At 28.3% G+C, this 16,346-nt stretch overlaps 1 protein-coding gene across 5 annotated transcripts in view; it reads right to left on the reverse strand.

Moving 5' to 3' along the window:
• The window catches only part of LOC126734698 (cell adhesion molecule DSCAM-like), a 466,019-nt gene that overhangs the window by 55,368 nt on the left and 394,305 nt on the right, over positions 1-16,346 (reverse strand). For all 5 annotated transcript variants that reach the window (XM_050438411.1, XM_050438410.1, XM_050438409.1 and 2 more), the window contains one exon: positions 2,878-2,925. In XM_050438411.1, coding sequence (XP_050294368.1) covers positions 2,878-2,899 — 22 coding nt within the window. In that variant the 5' untranslated portion in view covers positions 2,900-2,925. The remainder of the gene's footprint in view (positions 1-2,877; positions 2,926-16,346) is intronic.

Here is a 16,346-nt window from a genome sequence, read left to right on the forward strand (position 1 = left end):
ATCATGTAAAGATTTTAGGCATAACTTTTAGCAGTATGAGTACCTCTTGTAGTTTCCACATACTTCTGACTTATTCAATAAGATATATACGTTTGTTCTTTAGAATTGTGTGATCTAGATTATTGGTGATTAGTACTATTCAGGTAGATTTTTTTATATTTATCGCGTCATATATATTATTTTCAAATATTAAAAAATGTCTAAAATTTAACTTTCGCATCCAATTTTTATCGACAATCTTGAATAAAAACGACCCTGTATATTGACTTAAACCAAAAACGAAAAGCTTTCCATATTTACGATGCAACAGGGAACTTGGTATAATCTACCCAAAACTTTTTCTCAGTTAGAACGGATGGAAAGCGTCTATTTACGACCCCATGCGGCAAAATGATGTTGGGCAATAAAAATAAAATGATCCATGTCCTTTAATGTCTTTTCCATCATTTATTTCATTGGCCATTTTTTGCATCAACTTCTGGAATTTTATAGCGTCATATTTCAAGTTTATTACTTGTTCATTTCTATGCTCATATCTTTTATAAGGAATGGTTTGAGGAACGATGTGAGTCTATGTATTATTACTCTTTCCACTCAGGTAAGGATATTTTCTGACAAATATTTTACCATTTGTTAGGGCAATAATGTAAAAAAATCAAATCCTTAAAAATATTAATCTTTTGCTTAGAAGTAAATATAAATGCAATTTTATAGGTCATAAAAGAGGTTTCTTTGTTCAAATATTCCCATTTTCATCTTTAAAAATATATGTCGCATAAACCATTTCAAGCAAGCAATAATCAATAAGAGAAAATCCAGAGAGCAACGGTCGTGAATTTTAAATTGTCCATTGTTTGAGGGGTTTTCTTCGGAATATTTTCCGAGTTATACGATATTTTATAAAATTGAAAAGAAATATTTTAATTTTTAATAATTTTAGAAGCAGAAAATTCTTGTAGAGGTAAATTTTTGTTTAAAGATTAAAATATAAAAAATAATAATAATAACATAAGCTATGATACTGAAATTAACTCCTCTTATTCCTTATTTATAACATTATTTTTTAGCCAATATGCGAGTTTCGATAAGCATTTTAAAACTACATAGTACATTTAAGAGAGATGATACGTAGTACAGACTAAAGAACGCCGATGATGATCTTATTAATGATCATGAGACATCTGAGCAAATAGAAAAGTGTAGCTATCTAGAAAAGTTCTTCATAACAAATAAATTCATATAATTGAGTTTTACTTATAAGGGGTCATATTGAAAGCATTTCAACTGAACATATCATTCAGGATTCAAAAACTTCTGTTGCGATTATTTATGTGTAACTTAGTATACGCGTCTGGCAATCTCAGATTATAAGTGCGGATATTACTGTATTTACATTTAACAAAAGACTTTGCCTGATATTTTTTGTTGCAGCATATTACTTAAAAAATTAATTTTTGCTGACAAATTTTTAGCAGGAATTTGGACAGATATAACTGTAAGGCAACAAAAGTATTAATAAGTAAAATAAATAAATTTGTAAATAGAAGTCCAATCTTAATGTGGAGTGGCTATAATACAGCGAGTTAGGAAGGCCGGGAAGACTTTTCTCCACAAATAAAAATGCAATTTTTTTTTTAAATGTTAGGACTAGAGCTATGTAGTGTTTGATGATGATAAGTAAACTCGTCGACTTGGATTGCTCTTGACTAAACGATTGGCATTTTCATTTGTAGAGAAAAGTATTTCCGCCTTTCCTAATCCGCTATAAAATAATTAAAGTTATGATATGTTACGACGCAGTAAGAAAGAAATGCCTGAACGTATTACCATCTTGAATTTACTAAAAAACCATTTAATTTTACCACTCTTTAAAATTCCCTCGATGAATTATTTTTAGAAAATTCATCTCAAAATAAAATCTATATAATGCTCCTACACAAAACGACTTAAAAAAACGTTTATTATTTTTGCTCACTCAGCTTAATTCCTCTCTAGAGATCGGAAGAGCGAATAATATTTTTCCTATTTTTGTTTGCCACGTTCATTCAGATAAATGTTTTTCGCAAACTAATTGGTTTCTGCTTGCTTTTTAAATGACGGTTTGTTGATTTAAAGCAGTAAAAAAATTATTTTTTAAGCTTAAAAAAATCTATTAAATCAGTTTTTGATCATTAGGCGTCAAGGTAAATGTTTATAGTAATATTTAATTTTTACTACCGCACATTAAAACGCTTTTTCAGTGTTTCTTACGTCACCTCATATTTCGTTAGGGATAAAGCGCAAAAATGAAATATAAAATAAAGAGTCGTACTTAAAAAATTTTATGGGTAAAAATGTGATTTTTTATGCTAGACAGTGGCTCGTAAAAACCCTGTAAGCAACTGCTAACCAATTTAGATTACGGCGGGTTAAAATTACAAGCTGGAATATATTGCTTTTATGCATGCCACGTCGGATATGCTAATTTTTATCCTGAATTGTTACAGGGCACTATCAGCAGAAATGCTAATGGGATTTAATTTTCTTTTTTTCATTGTTTTTTTTTTCAAATGCTGGAAATAGTGCATTTTTTCGTGGCCTGAGCTAACATATCAAGAAAGTTAAAATCACTCGCCGTTTCTTTTAATTAATTAACTTATTTCTCGTGGGAGATTGCTTTGAATTATTACAGCAAACACGCGCATGCATAAACTAATTTACTTCTAACCTAATATGTTATATTGGAATATTTAAACTTGCAAGAATAAAAGTAATTGTTGCCAATATAATGAAAGGAACTTAATTTATTTTAGTTTAAAGTAAAGAGATTATCTAGGTGATCATCTAAACAATGGACTTTCTTCATTTAAGATATGTTTACTAAATATTTTTACTTACCCAAAATTAGAAGGATCCACATTTTTGCTAAGGTGAAAGCAGCTCTACCTAAAAAGAAAAAAATAATTAGAAAAAAAGGATTAATTGACTCAATATATCAATAACATTATAAACAGTGACTTCATTCATTAAAAAACAAATAAATTAAAAAAAAATATTTTCTCTCCTTTTCTATTTCTTTTTTCTGGAAGCAATCTTAGTAACCTTACTAGACACTTATATTAAAAACTTTATTTAGCGAACAAAATGCTTTAGTAATGTTACAGATATTTACTTTAAGAGACAAAACTAAATACTTAGTTCTGCATAACTTATTTTCCGACGATTAAAAGTGTTCAATAAAATTATGCATTTGCAGTATAGTTGGCTATCATAAATATATTCAGATATTATTATGACGCTCTTCTAAAGGCTTAATTGGTCCTTATTATTTAACTTTAACAAGAAGCAGTTAATTACCTTTCAAAGAAGTAAGAACAAAAGTTAAAGACTTATTAAAAACTCATTCGGGGAATTTTAACTTTTATTTAGCTTTATTAAAAGACGTTAAGATCATAAGCGTTTTAATTAACTTAACTTTTCTTTTAAGAGTAAAAAAGTTAAATATCAAAATTATGCCTTTGAAAATCTAAAGGTATAAATGGTATATTTTTTAATATTTAAGGAAAAATACTTCTTAACATGACAAACTTATTATATTAAATTATATATATTTAAGTTCTAAAAGTTTTTTTTATAGCCCTACAAAATTTACCCATTAAATCATACATACGTATGTACTATAATAAAAGGGAGACTTAAATTCTGCATAAAAGATGTAAATTAAATATAAGCGAGGAAATCGTGACCAAAGAACTGCTACTTTTACTGTAAAAGAGAGAGCTAGCCATCTAACCAAGGTAAACCGAGAAGCTGTGGTATCACACCCAAGACAAAAAGGAATGTAAATTAATATTACAGTACATATTATTTTACCTATGTAATAGTAAAATCTGGTTTTAATTAAAATATGATCATAATTTAATTTGTACTAATTATTCAAATTCTTAATTGCCGAGCCTATAAAATTCACAAAAACAAAACCTATAAATTTTTATAACAGCAATAACCAGGATGGTATTTTGTATTAATGAATGGGCTTTCAAAAATAAGCTGATTATTCTTGATAAATGACCTGAAAATTCATGATTTTTAACCATATAGGGCGGCAGTTGTTTGCATAGGATATCGGAAAAAAATGACCCAGTAAATTGGAGCTTTACGTGTTAATTCCAAAAGAATGGTGGATTTACTAAACAGAATAAAATATGTAAAAATATTTTTTAAAAAGCCAATTTTTATTTAAAAATATGTTACTAAATTATCATTTACACTATACAAAAATTTAAGTCTTAAGCTAAGAAACTATTTTTTTATTATTATTATGGCCTTATAAAAAATTACGACAGTTAAGCTCAATATTAAGCTCAGATCGTAATGGAGGTCTCTCAAATTTCTATAAAAAATATAATTTCCTGTATTCGTAATTCCAAGTTTGAGGTTTAACTAGTCTTAAAACGTCGTTAGGATTTGACTTCTTATTATTGAATAATTAATTTCTGATCGACTGGTAACGTATTTTTAAATGGTGTTGTATAATGTGCAATGCCACCATTTAGATAAAAAAGTTAAAAAAAATATGAAAGTGATGCAATAATTTTATTAAAGGGTGCAAAAAGGAAGTAATTTTAGCATTCAAGCATTAATAAATACATAATTTACTGTCAAAAATACTTTTTTATAATTTTTTTAATGCAGTGGAAACAAATTACATGTTTTACGATTCATTATCCACATCAATCTATAGAAAAATATTCTACGATATATAGTAATCATATGAGGAGCTTTAGAACTAATTTTAGTTTATTTAATAAACAAATTTAGTTATTAAAAAAATAGGAATTTATTAATCTAAAAATTGATAAATGAAAAAAAAACAATAAACTTTTTATGGTTAAAATAGTTCGTAGAATATAAAAGCCTAAATTGCTTAAAAGTTTACTCCAGATCGCATTAAAAATTCATTTACCTAAAAAGCCTTCTAGAATTTTTTATTACTTCACATTTTTAAATTTTCTATGCTACAAAAATAGTTGCTTAAACCCTTTTTCTGTAAAATATTAAAAAAAAAAATATTCTCTATAACCACAACGTTATCGGACCACAGCTTATATAGTATTAAAGCAAATCAATTCAATTAATTTTAAAATATTATTCCAACACATAAATTAAACATACTATTCGATAACATTACTAAACACTGAATGTTAAATTACAACTGATTTCAGTTAATTCCATAAACGCACATATAAAATGCACGAGGGCAAATACCACAGTACGCAGTAATTTTTGCTGTACTAATTTAACGAAAGCTGTTTTAAATGCTAATGAGATTCTTTGTTCTCTAGGTCATTAAAACAACATCAATTACCTACCACAATGAACCGGAGGTTCGTGTCAAACGTCCACAAACCCTATTTTAACCCCAAACTAATTCATTTTCACCATGTTTATGTTTCAAATGTTTTTTCAATTCTATTAGAATGTTATTGGATTGCTGTTGGTGTCTTTTAAATATCTAATTTATATGTCTTTTTTGTCCATCGCTCTCTTTTAAATAAGAAAAATATAACACAATATTCAAATATTTCAGTTTGTTAATAACTTTTATTTACTTAATACATATATACTAATACATTATATAAGATATTTCAAATACAATTCCTGTACGAAATATTATATAAGAAAATCTATAAACTAGTAGCTTTCGAAATTATTTTAGATTTTTTCTATTAAAAAGGCATTTAGCACTTAGAGATATTTATTAAAGAGCTTATTTTTTACACTTTATTGGTATGCCAACTTGACAACCCTAAACTGAGCAAAAATTATAAAACCAATACTAAGGTCCCTTAAATGTTAAACTAACTATATTTTAAGAGTGTATTCATAATACAACACAAAGTCAAAAATAATAAAGGTCTACCGCACTATCTACTTACACAATATTTCTTTAGGTTCAGATGTGAAATAAATTTTTGGTTAATCAGTTCACAAACTTCTCCTCTAAACATACTTGGTTCTGGCAAAATTTTTCCTAATTAATTCAAAATTGATTTTAAAGGAAAACATACTGTTAGGACAAGCATGTATATATCAGCACTAAAAATATCTAAACAAAAAACAGTAAATTAAATTATGATGGGCGCCAAAATATAAATTTAATAAAATCCAATAAACGCTGACTAAAACAATGTTAAAGTAATCCTTTTCAAAATAAATTACAACAAAAAGTCCTTCATCGAAATAACAATAATAACAACATTAAAAAAACCGAGATCGGCAGTTTGTTATTGCTATTTCAATGGTCATCTCATGAATTTACAACTTTTGTATCCGTTTAAAATTTTAATCAAAAACAGCAAAACACTAGTGACGCGTTCGGTGTATTTTATTTGGATTGATTTCGAAAACCGCATTTTAATGAAAATTTAAATAAAATATCGACAAGTCTGTTCGGGTTTAATTTAATTCTTTCTAGAGATGGTGGCTATATTATTTAACATCAAATATATTTTACTAGGTTTGGCAAATTACATGGCCAAACGACGTAAATTTAATTTATTTCATTTTATATGTAGAATTTTTCCTTAATTGTAACAACTATTTATGTCGAGGGATCATCCTTATCAAACTCGCCATGTTAAGGACTATTTGATATCTCAACATCGATCAACAAATGTTCAAAAGTCGTTCAGTTTTATTGCAACCAAAATGTGGAACAATATTTCCAACGACGCAAAATCTTTACCACTACGGAAATTCTCAGAAAATCATAAGCTGCAACAAATTACTGACTGACGATTCCTTTCTCTTTTATTTTTTTTAAAGATTTTTTTATATGTGGCTGAATGGTGCGCCGTATTAGAATTTATGTATTTCAATTTAATATAATAGTTAATGTTATACCTTTGAGGCTTGGGAGGAGGGCTTATGTGCTTGGCCGGGATTTTGATCTCATATTATTATTATTCTTTTAAAATCACAGAGTTGTCCTTTATTTGACATATTTAATTAAAACATCATCGATATCCATTACTTTAAGATGTTTAATTTGTACAAATTGTGATGAATAAAAATGTATTTGATCAAAATAAATTTCTAAAAAATTATATGTACCAAAACTAAACAACTTTAAATTGTTATAGCCTTGCATCGATTACTAAAATGTCAAGTTTGTGAAATACGTATACTCATTACTAGATTAAGTATTATTGATTGAAAAATATTAGAAAATTTGCTGTAAGTTGCATCAAATAAATAAAATACAAGCTCAATTCTCTAATGTCAATAAACGCTTGTTTTAATCGATTGATCTCAAATAGAATAAAATAATATAAAATTCAATCCCCTTACATAAAAGAAATCTTTTCCAATAACTTCGTACATTCTGAAAAGTTGACAATGCAACTGTTTTTCCAAACATTTTTGTATAAAGTTAAAAACGCACATCGATTTAATAAAATTTAACCATTGTAATTTTAAATTATAATGCAATTATAAAATAAAACTAAAAACCAAATTATTTAGTTATCCACTATTATTTAATTATCGTCAGGTTAATATAAAGGACATACAAATTTATACAGTGCGACTCTTAATTGTCTCCCACCCCTTTTATCTTTTGAATTCGTTTATGTACAAATTTGAAATTTGACACATATCGTTAGCAACCCAAATACTATTTTCTGGCCTCTAGCTCATTTTGCATAACTTCAACATGGCGGCGGGACGCCATTTTGAAAAATAAAATTAAACAGACAGGGAAGTCATGCGATCCATCGTTTGAAAGCTCCCACTGAATGCTTTATGGTTCTAGAATTTTAAGTCATTACTTCTACCCATAGCAACATGGCAGCTTTTCAAAAATCTTTAACTTTGAATTAACATTTGACCAGAGCCTTTACTTCAACATGTTGTAAAATACAGTAAGACCACTGATACTTAAGATTATTTTCATGAATTTGAGTTCGAAACAATTTTCCAATAAGATGGGGCATCGCCTCACTTTAGCAGAAATGTTAGAGAATATTTGACCAATACTTATCCTAAACGGTAAATTGGTCGTTGAGGGCCTACCGAGTAGCCAGCCAGATTGCCTGATCTTACACCTTTGGACTTTTTTTATAGGACTACTTGAAACAAAAGGTCTACGTCTACGGATCTTCGTCAAAGAATAATGGATGCATGTTGCAATATTGATACTAAAACTTTCCGAAATGTTCGTGAAGAGTACTTCAACAGAATATTTTACTATCTTGAAGTTAATGGTGCACATTTTCAACATCTTTTGTAGTCAAATATGTCTGTGTTACCTAAAGTTTAATTATTTTAAATGGAAATATAAATGCGAAAAATAGAATTTTGAAAGGCTCAGTCATTTTGCTATGGGTAGTAATAATGACTTAATATTCTAAGACCATGAAGCATTCAGTGGTAACTTTCGAACGATGTATTGCATGACCCATCTCTCTTTCTATATAATTTTATTTATCGAAAAAAGTAGTATTTAGGTTGCTAATGATGTGTGCCAAATTTCAAATTTGTATATAAAAGCATTTAAAAGATAGGATTGGAGGGAAGCAATTAAGAGCCGCACTGTATGAGTAACGTGATACAATTTTAATAAATATTATATTAATACCTTTAGTCACAGAATACATATTTACTAAGAAGGAAATTTGGATATTAGTGAATAAAAAAGTCTTAAATCTGTAGATTATTATTACTATTATTATAAATAATATTTTCCCTATAAATGCCCTAAAACCTTAAAACTTCCGGTATATTCCGATTACTATTAGGATAAATAGTATTTTCCTTATTTATATTCTCAACCTTAAAACTCCCCGTATAATTCTATTTCTATACTATTGTTATCCTCATAAATGTTCCGTAATATCAATACCCTCTGTATATTTCAAATATATATTTATTAATATTTATATTCATTTTATTTGTCCTAGTAATTTACCAAAAAACCGTTTAAAATTGTCCCCATAATAATAATTCATTAATAAAATAACTCATGACGTTGAGCTAACAAACCATACTTTTCTAAAATTAGAAGATACCTAAATATTTTACTTTCTTCGCTTTTATTATAATTTATTTTGGACCCAAAAAAATCAAATAAAACAAATACTCAATAATTACAATAATTACAAAAACAAATATCATCTACTTAGCATTGTAATGTGTAAAACCAATATGCATAAAACGCTCGTTATCTTAAGAGCCTTTCAGACGAAATATCTTTGTCATTATTTCTTTTACGTTAAAAAGATGAAACCGTATTGCCTCAAGTGGTTTCCCAGTCCAAAAAAAAAAAGAATTTTTTATCCTTATTCAATGCGGCAATTTTCTCTGTAGAAAATAAAACATGCTGCGCTTCATTTAAGAATGCTTACCATGTTGCTTTTTACTCTGCAACTGACAAAAGAAAACCGGAAAACTTTTGTTTCCGTACTTTTTCCAGGGGTAGCGTTCCTCTAACGCATACATTTTTAACAGCACAGCGACTTTTTTTCTTGCTTTGCCAAGTTGTCTTTGTTAGGGTTTTTCTAAGTACACGTATATAACTAAGTTGTACTATTATGGTCGTAATATAAGAAAATAGTAATAAAATATATATATTAAATAAATAAATAATGGTTTGATTTAATATAAATTAACTTTATTCTATTGTTTACAGCAGATGTATAACAGGCATCAAGTAACTTATTTAGGCATAAATAGACTCAATAATATAGGATATGGTGATGTATAGATTTATATTAATTTTACTGATTTTTTACGTATTCCTACTAATTGGTAATGTACTATCTATATTTAAGATAGCAATATCGTAAATTCACTTTAATTATGTACAAATTTAATTTTATAAAAGGCATAATACGATCAAAAATTAAAGTTTTATCGAAAATACTTTTTTTAAGCATAATGCATTTATTTTAATGCACAAATACACTTGAATTATTTTCCGTTATTTTCTATGCAAATTGTTTAAGAGCCATGCTGCAACAAATAACAAAAAATACTTAATTAATTTAATAACTCATGTAACTTAAAAATAAACTATTAATTCATATTTTATAAATGGCTGTAAAATCCATATAAAAAAATAAATAAAAACACATCTAAATATATCACCACAAACACTTATGACTATCAAAATATGTAAATAAAAAAAATATATTTAAGTTTAAACAAATAGTATTATTGATAACATTTAACAAAACATACATAGACTAACACCGCATAACGCTTAAACAAACTACATAATACTAGCAATTTAGCTCCCAAGATAAGCAATATCTAGTACAGTTTGCGAGAGAGACATCTATAATATACTTGTAAAAAAAACAGAATCATAGTTAATCATGTTAAAAATTAGCAGGAGAAAAATAAAATGAAATAAAATATAAGGTGTGAACAGAAGTTTACTCGACTAGGTTGTTAAAAAATAAATGTGCGCTAAAAAGTTCTTGGTCATTTACGCATGTACCATCCGCTCTTTTTAAAGATTTACTAACTTCAAGAGTTTTTTAAAGATCCAATTTTTTACTCTTGTCGCAGGCATGCAATAATCTAATGCCATCTTCCGGTAAAAAGTAATGTTTTTCACTACGCAGATGATTAGCGGAAGCCGATTTTGATGTTATTAAATCGCTATTGTTCAGTTTTACTAATTGATGTTTGTGCTCCTTGAAGCATTGAGACATTTTTTTCCTGATCGATCTACATAAACTGCATTGCAACATGGGCATTTAATTTTATATGCCTCGGAAGGTAGCAAAGGGCTCACTTTATGTTTAATTTTTACTAGTTTAAGGTTTTTGTTATTGAGAAAGCATAAATAATGTCAAAGATTCTTGCGAGCTGCAATGAAATGCTGCCAAAATATGACGTGGTACTAATTGGTTTATCCAAATGTATGATAGTAGACATAATTAATGGATTTTATAGAAAAGAAATAATTCTCAACAATTGCTTTAATATGAAATTGCTTTTATGTTAAGTAATGATGTTAAATATTTTATAAATAACGAATTACAGTTGGAAAATTTGTGGATATATGTATTGGAATTGAAGTTTATGACATTGTCAGTAGAAAACTCCTTTTTGTATATTTAAGACTTGATTTAAATTTTAATTTGATTTAAATTAAAATTTTGATTTAATTTTTAAAAAGAGGTCTGGAAAAGTGAAAGAACCGTTGTTTTCCATTTTAATTCAAATTTATTGTGGCGAGAGTTGACAATTTTTCAAAAGCCTTACAATCCATAAATCCAAAAAACCATATAAAACTGGAATTTTTGAATTCCTGGGACTTAAGTTATATTTATTTTGCTTGAAATATTCGATGGGTAAAATAGAAAATCTAGAGATTTTTGTAAAGTCCAAATAAATCATTGGTCAGGTCTTTATTTAAAGTCTCAAAATCTTCGCCCTTTAAAAAGTCCACGACCTCAGACATATATCTGCCCCTCTCTACCAAGAACCCTTGTCCGTATTTGTGAAAATAAGGTGATGTTCATTTTCTTTTTTATAGTCTATAAAACCTGGTTGCAATTAGAACTTAAATAGTTATTTATGTAACAAGTGTGTAAAATGGTTTTGGCTACGCCTACATTCGCATTGTCGAATTGTCGCATTTCAATTGTCAATTGAGATTTCCCATAAATAAGAAAAGGTGATTTTATACACGTGTAACATACAAAATACTTTGTACTACAAAATATCAATTCACACCCTGGGAAGTGTGTAAAATGAGTACTTTACGCACGGTAGGAGAAAAAAATTATGATGTTTCAGGTTAAAATTTGACATTAAGCGTATCAAACTTTAGCTTTCAATATTTTTAATATTTTTATTAGCAATGTTTGAATTTTAAATTCTTATTGAGTAAGTATTGTTCCGATTTAGAAAAAAAAATGTTGGTTAAATTTAAAAATCTTTCGTGAGAAATATGAGAATTAATATCTAATAAACTGTAATCTTGAATGATAATTAATAAGTCTTTCTCTTTATTTCAAATTGAGTTACGTAATCTGGAAAAAAATAATTGAATCAATATTTTGAACCTCATCTCGGAATCTATGATCGAAATCAATCCAATAAGTAATCCAATAAGTAATCCAGTAAAAGATAGAAGAGTAAAACATACATATTTCAGTTTATTTGTTGTTGAGTTATCGATAATGTTCTTTAATTTCTTTTTTTAGCCAAGTTTTCTTTGCTAGGTCTTTAGCTTTTCTGTCCGGTGGTGTGATATTCTTGCATTTAAAATATACAAATCGTGGGGTTAGTCTAAAGATTAGGCACTGTTGTTTAACCCAGATTTTCAAGAAGACCGTTTTCCGTGAAATTAATTAAGTTTTCTGTGTTTAAATAGATGGGCGTCGCTTGATAAGCAATAGTTCATTTAAAATAAGATTAATAACTGTCATTAGCATATATGTGCCACTCTATAAAGACTTTCAACATGATTCAATTTTTAGTAAAAGCAAAAATCTAATAAATATTGGTTACAATATGACTATGTGTTATTCTGAGTGTATTTTAGATGTCTCGCTCGCAAACTGCATTAGATCTTGTGAGGTAAACTATTAGTATTCTGTAAGTTTAAGCTTAATGCACATATATTTTTTTTTATTTAGAAATTTTGGTACTCATGAGTGTTCGTTATGTTATTTGTCCGGTAAGTATTTTTATTTAAGTTTTTTAATAAATGCACAAAATTAGAGATTTTCTTTTTAAATATTTAAAATAAAAAATGTTTTGTTTATTGTTATAAGTTATCTTATTTACTATTCTATTTACTCAAAGAACTCAATAAAACTGAATAAACTACGACGCTACCTTTTTAATCCTCTTATGCCTCTTTTTACTTTTGCTTTTAGGCGATGGCGGCGGCAGTTTATAAAATCTAAGGCGTCTTTTTGACGTCGTTTTCTAAATACCGTAGCGCCATCAGAATTCCGCGACCCGCACCAGCCAGCGATCTGGGGCCGAAACTCCCCAAATTATATTTTCCGTAATCTCGGGAGTGTGTCAACTCCACACTCCCGGCCGTCCTTTTGAAAACCAACTTTCCGGAAAATGCAATGCCTCCGAATCGTATCACGAAGTTCCTATCGTCATTTGGGGAAAGACGGCTGAATTTTCGATGAAGTTTGTTAAATTATTAATATTTATGTATCTGTTTTTAGACTTATACAAAAATACAAATAGAGCTGTAAAATAAAGATTTATCGTAAGAATAGCTTAATATAACGTTTAAATATATTAAGTTTTATGAATATGAACTAAAAAAAAACTAGAATTTTAAATAACGTGTCCACTATTTTTTTACTATAAACAAATTATTTATACTATAAATATTTAATTATAGCAAATGTATTAATGCTAATAAGCCAAGCACTCTTCCACAAGACAAAAAATATAATATGAATACAAACGCATGTATCTTAATAATACACTTTTTTATGTTTAAGATTACTCAAAACTAACAATGCAACTAAAAGTAACACACAATACAATGTATAAAACAGTTACATCACAGGAGGTTAGCAAAGTTGGACTAAAGGTACTTTTCAAATGAGTAAAATGCATTTTTAATTAGGTACTCCTTAATGTTGGTTTTAAATGCAGAAATGGGCAGATTCTCCAAGGAAACCAACGCATTGAAAAACTGTACTCCAAAGAAAGATGTGCCATAATGATAATACCATAAAGGCAAATTTTTTGAACATATGGGAAGAGCGACTTCAATTAAACAAATAATACATCAGGTAATAAAGTATCCAAAATATACAGCCCTGAGCATGTAAGCCGAAACTGAAAAAAACTTTTTTTTTTTAACTCAATTCAATTCAATTCGAAATAATTTTTTTGCCAAAATTAAAATTACAATTTTGCCTAAACTATTTAAAAAATTTAACTTACAGGCAAAAAGTATCTTTTTATTTTTAAACCGATAGCACACCGCTATACACGTATTTGCTGACTGTGAATCGACCGTTTAAAGCTATATAAAAACTAAAAGTAATTAAATTAGTAATAAAATTTATACTAATAGAAACTAAATACTATAATTTAAAATCAAATCAAGAAAAACTGGACTAAATAGAAAAAAAAAATGGTTTTGTTCTGATTTAAGTTTAATCGATTTGATATTACCCACTATCCCAGGTTACTGTGGATGTTATCAGTAAACTCTGGGACCTACCGACCACTCCCAATAAAATATTGACTCCTGCCTGTTAAGTAGGTCTAAAGAAAGTGAATACTTAAATTAAAAAAATTATAATAGACGAGCTTTTATAGAAGTAGTCTATGCTTAAAACAATTGAAAGCTTTTGACAAATTGTAAAATGTTGCATCAGGGTGAAAACTTAACCCTCCAGTCTTATCACACAGGTCCCTAAAAGCTGTATCCGTTAAGTTTTGTCTAAATCTGTGTTGCCTAACATGAATTTTGCTCACAGCTTTTTATTTGACTCTTCAAAAAGATCTCAAAGATTTTAACAATAGTTGCGACTACAGAAATTAACCGATAATTTTCGAAGTCCACATCACCATTTTTAGGTATCAGTATGATTTTTGAAACTTTAAGACACTCGAGCAAAATGCCCTTTGTGGTAGATAAGTAAATCAATTTTGTTAATGGAACAATAATCAAGTTTTTATGGCCCTACGGTTGGTGTGACACTCAAATTACGAGATAGTTTTAACACTAACCAAGACTCTTTATTTCACTCTAGATAGGTATTTCGCTAACGACTTTAGCATTTTCAGGAGAAGATTAAATCTAAACTAAAACTACTTACAAATATCTTTAAATACTAATTACATTATTAGTATATTCTCCTGAAGATGTTAACATTGTTATTCAAACACGTGTCGAGAGTAAAATAAAGATTTTTGGTTAGTGGTAAAACTGTTTTGTAAGTTTTTATGGTTTTTAATGTGTCGTGTATTAAAATCAAATGGACCCTTACTTTAATTATTGTTCCATAAAATCAATCACTTGACGCACCTGAGCATAAGTATATGTCATTGCATAATAACCAAATCTAATTAGGTCAGTCACAGCCAAATACGTCAAACAGTATTTTGGAAAGGAAAGGCATATCAAAGACTGGCCGTACCTAAGGCCCAGCAGCCTTAAAGTTTAACTCGCACACAACTTCCAAAGGTTTACACTTTGCTGATTCATAGGCAAATATACCCACGTCTCCATGTTTTAAATTTTAGAAATAATAATAAAGCTCTGTATATATCTCACCTTGATCTCTGTTTTAAAAAGCCAATCAATGCTCATTGAGGCATTGCTCATTATGAGATATACAGACCGATAAGAAACCAGAATTTTTAATATATTTTAAATTAGTTCCAACAGTGCACATTTTTAAAATGCGGAAACTAGAGATTGCACCGTTGCAACTAGTAAACTCAGAAGAGCTAATACTCACTTTAGTTTAAACAACACACAACCTACAATGAGACCACGACTGTATAAATTTAAGTTCTTGATTAGCAGGAGAGTCCATAATCAAAGGCTCTGTCAGATAAGTTAATTTTAGTCAGAGTATCAAGTCACTTAAAGAAGCGAATAAACTAGGAAGAAAAGGTAGAAATTAATAGGTCCTAAGCCATTCACTGTAATATTGTAAAATGACTGTTTAAATCAAGATTTAAAAATTGGGTTAAAAGACAATCTTATATTTGGTAACTCCAGACACGTACTGTAAGATAAACAAGAGACTATAAGCTAAACAAGAACCTGACGATAAAAAGTCTTTGTAGGTTATACCAAGAGGTGAAACAAACCTTTGATAATTGTGCAATTGTGAAGCATTATGCAGGTGTAGCAGGAGTTGGTGACATGCCTTTGGTAGGTTCTGGTTAATATTGGCTTAAACAAACAGCTCTATATACAGTTTGAAGGAGCTATTATACTACTCCAATTAACAAATCTAATCTAGTGTAAGTCATGGTGATTGTATAGTTTATTCGTCAATTAATTTCAGGTCAATTAATGTTTTATAATATCTTAATTAAGTCATATCTGCCTATCACCATATTAATGTTTATAGTGACATACGTAAGAATGGTGTATAATAAAAATTAAAAACTTTACATACTGGTTGGGTTTAGCTCCAGAAAAGGTATCAGTTGACTTTCAACGTCTTTTAATGATTTACGAGTTATTTGACTTCAGTTATTTGAATATAATATTCCTAAAAAACAAATAATAATTTCTTTTTAATAAAAATTATTAAAAGCCGATAATACCATTCGCTTTCATTAATTAAAAATAACAAAGGTGCTATTTTATTTTTGCAAAGTTATTGCTTACGCGA

This window comes from Anthonomus grandis, chromosome 3 (genome assembly GCF_022605725.1).
Source record: "Anthonomus grandis grandis chromosome 3, icAntGran1.3, whole genome shotgun sequence".
Classification (NCBI taxonomy): domain Eukaryota; kingdom Metazoa; phylum Arthropoda; class Insecta; order Coleoptera; family Curculionidae; genus Anthonomus; species Anthonomus grandis.